The following is an 8,508-nucleotide window of genomic DNA, read 5'->3' as shown; positions in this document are numbered from 1 at the left end:
ATAACATTAAGGAAATATCAGCAAAATAAGTGTAAATCTAGCTTGAGTGTAAGTCTCAAACAAAGCTGGGAGCCAAAGCCCGGCTGGGGCTCCCATCATGTGGGCACCACCACCTCTCCCTGTACGATTTCCTCTTGATCACCACCCTCCAAGCCCAGCGGGGCATTTCTCCCCCCAGCAAGGACTCGAGAGCACCGAAACGCCAGCAGTATGCCATCAGGTGTGCTGGTAGCGTGGACACCACATCTTCTGTCTCCAATCCGATGGCATCACTGCTGCGGGTACGAGACGTCCTCCTGGAGCACGCTGTGGCTTCAAAATTTCTGGGAGAAAAAATAAAATTAAAAAAAAAAAAAACAACATTAAAAAATATATATGTGTGTGTTCACCAGGGCTTTTCTGCTGTTGTGGTGGAGGTCTGCAAGGAAAAGCCAGGTTCAAATGATGTTGGTACATTGGGCTTTGAGCTGGCTGATCCCACTCCCGTGTCCTAGAGGGTTTCACCCTGTTTTTCAGAGAAGGCAAAAGCTCGGTGCCATGCCATCCCTGCTGGAGGATGACTTAGGGCCAACATGTGGGCACACCCCAAGACGGGGCTGCCAGGACCCCAGCGAGTGCCTGTGGGTGCTGAGCTTCGGCTGTGCAGACAGGTGGGAACCAAGGCCTAACTTTAATTTTAATAATTTTAATTTCAATTTTAATGCTGACCCGTGGTGTTGGGGATTGGGTTCCTGTGTGTGTGTGTGTGTGCGCACGCCATGGCCCTGACTACCTCCACCAGCTGCCACCCCAGGCAGTTGGCTATGGGTCAAGTGGTAGAAACGTGTGGAAAGTGTCGATTTTTGTGTTTTTTTTTTTTTTTTTTGTCCATTCTCCAGATACAGTGTGCGGATACACGGGATAGGTCTGGGACCAGCGGGGTCCGGGTGTCACAGGGATGGGGATTAGGATTGGGATGAGGCCATGCTGTCACCCCCCACATCCCTCAGTGTGTGCGCTCACAGCGCGCTGCGCGTGCCCGCGCCCCCTCAGCCTCCAGGAGGCCGCGCCCCCCCCATCAGTGGGCGTGTGTCGCGCCGGCTCGCGGCGTGTTGCCGTTGGCGGCGGCCGCCTTTGCGTGTATGTGCGCGCGCGCGTAGGGAGCGTGGCCTGGCTGCCGCCGCTGCCGTCGGAGAGGGGCCAGCGGGGAGCTGGAGGCCTTGGGGCCGGGGCCGGGGCCGCGCGCAGCATGGTCCTGGTGCACGTCGGCTACCTGGTGCTGCCCGTCTTCGGCTCCGTGCGCAACAGAGGTACCGCCACGCCGCGATGGACCGCGGGTTCGCGTCCCGGGGCTGCCCGAACCGAGGGGGGGGGGGCGCACGGCAGCGCTGCTCCGTACCCCTTCCGCACCCCCCCGGCCCTTCCCCACCTCCCCGAGCCTAAGTCGACCCCCCCCTTAACGTTTTTGTTTTTTTTCCTCCGCCCCCCCCCAACATCCCGCTTGTCCCCCCCCGCCTGCGCTTCCATAGATCCATCCTTCTTATTTTTATTTTTTAAATACTGATTTCCGTTTGTTTTCGTTGTTCTGTTATTTAATTCACCCCCCGCGTAGCCTAGTGGCCACCCCAGCCATCTGTGCCCCCCATCCTGTGCGGCTGAGGACATGGCACTGTAAATCCTTGCCGGGGGATTCCTTTTGCTGGGTTTTGGGAGGGGCTGGAGGGGGGGTCCCGGTGCCAAAACCCCGAAAAAATTACCCCCCCCCCAATAAATAGTAATAATAAATTAAAAAAAAAAACAATGGAGAGAGGGCATCTGCAATTCGGTGCGATTTGTAACAACCCAAATAAAAGGGGGGTGGGATTGCAATCGCGCCCCCCCCCCAAAATAAAGCCCGATTTCCGGCCCTCCCCCCCGACCAGCAAAATGGATTTCCATTAACCAGGGATAACATTATTTTCTGCTGTGCTGAATTACTTCCTGTTCTTATTTTGTGGGTAATTTTCTGTACCGAATACCCTTTGGTTGTGTATCTCCACCTTTTTTCTTGTACTAAAACTAAAGCATGGTCTGTATTTTTTTACATTACCTAGTTTCTGATGTAAATCTCTCTGTAGAGACATACCCTGCTGAAATGTAATGTGCTGTAGCCTCTGCATCTGCTCAGTGTACGCTGCTTTTGTTCTGTTGCCCTTCCATAGCATGGTGGGCCTTGCCTTTTTGTATTGTGTGCATGATGACATTGTTACACATGATTCCACTAATACTAATATACCTCTCAATATATATCTCTCAATAAAGAAACTAGTTTTCTGATATTAACCTAGTGTGCTTTTTCTATTGCTGTTTTCCCATTTATTGTCGTATCCTGCTGTTTAGATTTTTTCCTTGCTTTCCCCCCCATTGTGAGGTCTGAGTGAGTGGATTTCTCCCTAGCGCACATGGGGGCTTTTTAACGTAGATACTTTTTTTTTCCCCATCCCATATCAACCCTCAGCATTATTCTGTGTATACATTGCTCCCGCAATGCACGCTCTGTGCTGCCAGTGTGCCAATGCAGAATTCTGCTTGACGACAGAATAGCTGGAAAAAAAAGAATAAATCCAAGCCCTCGCTATTAATCAGAAAAGATAGATAATTAATGAAGGGTTCGCCACTGATTTTATCCTAGTTATGTTGTACCTTCCTTACCAGACCGGTACCAAACTGAGGGATGGCCTCTGGATGGATGGGGGGGGGGGGGTTCTCTCTCCTTTAACTCTGATTAACAAGAGGTGTAAATGGCCCTGGGAAATAAAAATCCACTCTGCCCATAGCCCTATATCTGAGCATGGATGCACGCTTGCCATCTACTAGGTGAGAAGTTGCCGTGCCTCGGTCCCAGGGCTGTAAATATCCCCACCAGAGCCCTATGAGGCTGGGGCCCTAGAACTGTCCCGGCTGCTAATGCCCTAGCTGCTTCTTTCTGCTCCGGGCCCACCATCTTCTGAGTGCCCACTTTGGTCATGGAGTTGGCCCACGGGCTTGTGAGGAGTCACTGGGAGCCTTAAAATCTGGAAACACAGAGGGCTGAGCAAAACCCGCTTGGGGTTAGCGAGCGGTTCTGCTTCTCACCTCTCCCCCTCGCTGCCCCAGGCCCCCAGAAGAGTCCTGTAAAACCTTCAAATTTTGATTATAGGGTGGTGCACGGGTGCCAGGGCCAGCAGGAGAGGGGCTGGGGCACAGGGGGACCGAGCGGTGTCCCAAGGAGGCGGGGAGCCGCAGGACTGGGCGCTTGTCCTTAACCAAGGGAAGGTGGATTTTGGCAGTTTGGTGGCTCCCACTGCTAAAATTACCAGATGAGCCCCTTGCCACCGTCCCTGCAGAGCTGCACTAGCAAGCCAAACAAGAGCAAGCGGTCCGAGGCACCCGCCTGGCCTCCCCCAGCACCCCTCCAGGAGATGCATCATTCTGCAAGGCCATGCCTTTCCATCTTCCTCCTAGTTTTACCCTCAGTTTTTGTTTTCTGTTCTATTTTGAGTTACAATCTCCTCCTCCATATTTCCTTTTCTGTGTATCTCAATGCCTGTTGGGCCATCCTGTCCCTACATATGAGCAGCAGCGGGCTCCCTGCTCCCCTGGATGCAGTGTATGCTGTGCCCCTTTGTTCTTGCTCCATCCTCGCCCCGGGCCAGTGCAGAGCTCCATGTGCGACACGTCCCCGCGCACACCCTGAGGAGGGAGGCTGTGCTTCTCGCTTGCATGAAGGGAGACATGCATGTGTGTTGGGGCTGATCATTTTCTGATGTGACCTTTTTTTTTTTCTTTATTTTTTATTTTTTGTTTGTTTGTTCTGATTGCTCAACCCCCACCCCACATGAAACGATGAGAATTTTGGTTATGGTGTGAACAACAACAACAACAAAAAGATTCCCCCACCCCACCCTGAAACCCTGACATGGATAAACCCAGTCCCTCACCAAACCCATGGGCAGCTGCGGCCGCCGAGGTCTTACCCTGCAAAGTGGTGCTGGTACAGAGCAAAACAGGGTGGTCAGTATGTTCTGAGGGTACCTCAGTAATCTGATAATAAAAAGCTGCTGGGTTAATGGCAACCTGTACTAAGCAATTTATCATCCGCATCATATTTTGACCTGTCTTGTTAGAAGCACATTCTTAGGAGAAGAAACATTCTCCACCTCCCGGCATTATTAGTCAGTAACCAGTGGGCTTTCGTGGCTTATAATCCATCAAACACATCCGCACTTTAATGACTTAATTCCTTTGACACCCTGAGTCTTGAAAAGCCATCTGTATGGACAAAATAATCTTTTTTTGTTAATTTTAGCATCTGCGGGCTGAGGAAACCCCAGACAAATCCCGTGCTGGTGCTGCTGTGGGTGTGGAGGCACATGCAGTGCTTCTGTAATGTGTGCCCGTCCCTCCAACACCAACCCGAATCTGTGGGCTGCTCTAAATAACCTCTTTCTGTAACAGGGAGAAGGATAATCCCGAACATGGACAAAACTGGCTCTGAGACTGGTTTATATAAGGATTGTGTAAAGGTCTTAAACACATCTGCGGGAATTTAATAACCACGCTGCCAAATGGAAGCCGGACCCATCCGGGTCTTACACAGGGCTCAGGCTGTGGTCACCATTTCCATCATTTTTTAAGGAAAAGGTAAAGGGATGGTGGTCACGTTTTGCTGTTCCTCATTTGGGGAATAATCAGCAAAGTCTGATGACCGTTGATATGGACTTACCTTGCTGCGTGTGGATCTGGCCCCGTGCAGGTGTGTTATTTCAGAAGCGGTGAGTTCGTGCCCAAGTGCCAAAGCAAATGCGGCTGGCAAGAGCTGCTGGGATGGGAAGAGGGGTCCCAAAATCCCTCCCGGGGGCCCCTCAGCCCCAGTGCTTGGCCACCAAAACCCGGCCCCAGGGTGTGTGTTTTGGGGGAGAGCGGGACCCCAAAACAGCCACCCGTGGGCTCGGTCGCTGCCGAGCCGTGGGTCTGGCGCTGAGCCCTCCTCTGCGAGCCGCCTGGAAGGAGCTCCATGGAGTAAGTGTGAGCTTGATTATTTTTGGAGGGGAGGGAGATTTTGGGGGGGGGGGAATGGCTGGAAGTGCAGAGGTGGGGGAATGTTGCAGGTGTCCTATGCCTAGATCAGCCACAGCATCTTTAATCCCCAAGAGCAGAGCTGGCTTTGCAACCGGGGGAATCATGACGGCACTGCCAAGCATCTGGACTCTCTTGGGAATATCATGGGATTTGGGTGGTTTTACAAAACCTGTAGCTCCCAGAGTCAAGAGATTACACCAGGCTTTGCTTTCCTGTTAAACAGGAGTCTCTGAAGTAAAGCTTCCAAGTGCTGCTTCCTGCAAGCTCCCTGCTCAAAGCCCAGGAGTTTGGGCCACGCGGAGGTTTGTGATGGAGAAGGGCAAAGTGTGGTTTTTTAAGCACGACAGCTGCGGTGTGCTCAGGACAGGGACAAACACCCGGTGGGGAAAATGTTCATTTTCTCCTGTTCTTGGTTCAGTTTGGGTCAGTCTGCGTTGGGGCTGGGCACGGGGGGGTCACGGTTCCCCTGGCTGCCCACACAGGACTCCATGGGAGGCCCTAATTTAGTCCTTCCTTGGTCTTATCTTACTCCTAAACCTTCTTAGGGTGAAACTCAGGTCTTTTGGGAATTGCTCAGCTCTCCCTCTGAAACAGCAGAGCCCCACATCGTGTTTGGGGAGCGGGCGCTGGTGCTGGAGTGCTCATGCTGAGCTCACTGCAGCCAGCACTCAGTGAAATCAAACTCATTTCTGCTCTGAGTCCCATCTGCTTAACCCTTTCTGCTCCTCCTGTCCTTAGTTTTGCAGTCTCCAGGACCTTTTCTCACCCATTTTCCTGCCTGCTGGTCCTTTGCATTTCACAGCCCCAGCAGTGGCTGGGTTGTGCTGGTGGGCACGTGCTGTGGATCTCTCCTGGTAAACGTTCTTAATCGCCGTTGTTTTCTCTTCCTTCCTTTAAACGTTCCTGCAGGAAAGTCGCATGCTCGTGGCCTGTAGCTCCTTAATGCAAATTATCACTTTGTTTTGGGTAGATAAGCTGAGCAGGGTCCACAGCAAAGCTGGAAGCAGTGAAGATGCGGTTATGGGGAGAGGCAATTAGGGGCACGTTGGTACCCTTCAATGTGAGGATGTGCCTGTGGGGAGGTGTTCGTAAGAAGATTTAAGTAGCTTGGAGAAGAACCTGGATGTCTCCATGAATAACTGAGGGAACACAACTTTGCACGTGTCAGCATCACGTCACGGCTGCAGGAGCAAAGGGGTGCCCCCAAAATGAGGGCTACCACAGTGGGTTGGAGCTGCAGCATGCACAAAATCCTGGTGCTTTCTGGAGGAGGTCTTCCCCTGAAGGAGAAGCTGGAGGTGAGGTGTAGTTCGACCCCAGGCTCTGCCACCATGTCCCTGTCTTCCTCCCTGCCTGGAGGTGACACCTGAGGTGTGGGTGCAGGGGGAGGTCTGGGTACCCCTGTGCAGAAGACCTCTCAAAAGAGATGAAATCCTTCATTTTAGTGAGACGAGAGCATCTTCCCTGACAAAGGACCATCAGCCCTGCAATGGTTGGCATCAGTAGACCTCTGTCTGGAAAGGGCTGCTTGCATCTTTACGCAGATGTGCCGCTGAGATGATGAGCCTGGCCAGCTGCTTTGGTTTCAGATGGATTTTGGCAAACATCTCCCTCTGTGACCTAACTGAAACCAGGGTTTTTCTTCTCTGCTTTGAAGAAACTGCTCTGAACAGTTTAGAAGTGCAAAAGGCACCAAGCAGGGACCCTGTGGTCTAGCAAAAGCCTCCTTTGAATTTTATTGCTTCTGGGGATGCCTCACCTTGGGTTCATGTTTTTGGGGACTATTTGCTTTGACGGTGCTGCTGCCCATTGCTCATTTTCCTTGGAGGGCTCCAGTGATGCTGTGGAGCTGTTATCGTGCATCTCTCTTCCATGAATGGTGCAAGGAGCAGGTATTTCCCTAAAAGTGGAGAAAACCAGGCAATGGGTGACTTCATGGACATGGCATTTCTTTGAAGGGCCCTCGAGGAGGACTCTTGGAGCTGAACAAGGCTGATGGTGACTCTGGTGTCCAGGCACCCAAGGCTGGCTTTGAGTTAGGAGCTGCTCCAAAAAACTGCTCCCATCTTCTCCAGGCTTGGGGAATCTCCAAAAGACAGAGTGCCCTGTGCATCTGCCGTGCTGTGGCTGCTCCCAGTGCTGGGCTCCTCCAGTGGGGTCTCTGGGCTTCCTCATCTGCCTTCTGGGGGCATCTAGCTCTTCCTTCTGTTGCACTGCGAGCTCAAACACAGATATATCCAAAGGGATCTTGGTGGTTTTGGAAGCTATGGATGTGTTAGGAGGCACCGCTCATGAGCACTTGCCCTCCAACCTGTTTCCATGATATTCCTGCTTATAAGCTGGGCATCTACAGAAAAAAAGGAAGCTTTCTCCTGGTTTTGTTTATTTGTTTGTTTGTTTGTTTTGCTAGTGAGGCAGTACCCATTCTTGTGCAACCCTTACAGTGTTGGATAGGATCTCATTTGTGCCCTTGGGGCATTGGGGGACATTTGTCTGCTCCGTTCAGACTATTTGTTGGCAGCTGGTGGGAGCTGAGACTTAAACAGGCTCAGCTGTGAGCCCCAAACCTCAGTGAGGAGAAGCTGGAGCTGGAAATGAGTTTTGGGTTCCTGGTGAAGCTGCTAGGACATGGGATCTAGCTTTAAAGGTCTGAACTTGCTTATACGTGCATAAATCCAAAATGACTCCTCAACCTTTAAAATAGTTGCTTGGGATTTATAGTGGGATGAGTAAGATGAGAATCTAGTTTTAGGTGTTAAAAAAAATTAATTGTCAGCAAACTGTCCCCAGTCTAATTATTTTGTTTTCATGTGAGTTTGGCAATCTTTACGAGACTATTGGCACATTTTCAACCATCATCTGAGATTTGCTGGCAAATTTGAGCAAAGGAGCCCAGGGAGGAGCTTTTTAAACCTCAGGCAGCATCTGAAGGTACTGGAGATGCCAGTGCTCCAGGAGAGGTGTTCATCAAGCCTGGCACCTTCCATGTCCCCTGGGTGGCAGATGCCATGTCTGCAATGTGCCTGGTGGGAAGGGAGCTGTAAATCCCGTGCCCATCACCACGCTTCTTGTTGTTGCTAAGTCCACATTTCTCTTTCTTCTAGCCTGGCCTTTAATATTAATATCTTAATTTCATTTATAAATTCACTTATCAGCTTTCATTAGTCGTCCCATTAATGATTCCTGGCAAGAAATTTGTCATTTGACATCAAAAGGCAGATTAAGGGACTTCTGGAGCCTTGAGAAACGGCTTCATTCTGCACCAGAACGACAGCGGCTGGCATCTGAGGCTAATACTATGTATAATTTGCATCTGCTGCTCAGGGGATGAGTGATTATTTTATATATTTAGCCAAAAACAAGAGCACTTCTTGATCATGAATGGTGCTACATTTCCCCCAAACTCTGCAGCATTGTGAATCACCGGTC

General features: G+C 51.0%; 1 protein-coding gene across 3 annotated transcripts in view; it reads left to right on the top strand.

Moving 5' to 3' along the window:
* Positions 1 to 1,079: 1,079 nt before the first annotated feature.
* ARK2C (arkadia (RNF111) C-terminal like ring finger ubiquitin ligase 2C) overlaps positions 1,080 to 8,508 on the top strand; it is a 45,356-nt gene continuing 37,927 nt past the window's right edge. For 2 of the 3 annotated variants that reach the window (XM_080572335.1, XM_080572334.1), the window contains exon 1: positions 1,080 to 1,289. In XM_080572335.1, coding sequence (XP_080428461.1) covers positions 1,229 to 1,289 — 61 coding nt within the window. In that variant the 5' untranslated portion in view covers positions 1,080 to 1,228. The remainder of the gene's footprint in view (positions 1,290 to 8,508) is intronic. The other variant, XM_080572333.1, reaches the window with a different exon arrangement.

The sequence above is a fragment of the Anser brachyrhynchus genome (genome assembly GCF_964034855.1).
Source record: "Anser brachyrhynchus genome assembly, chromosome: W".
In the NCBI taxonomy this organism is placed as follows: domain Eukaryota; kingdom Metazoa; phylum Chordata; class Aves; order Anseriformes; family Anatidae; genus Anser; species Anser brachyrhynchus.
This window is presented reverse-complemented; position numbering and strand designations above follow the sequence as displayed.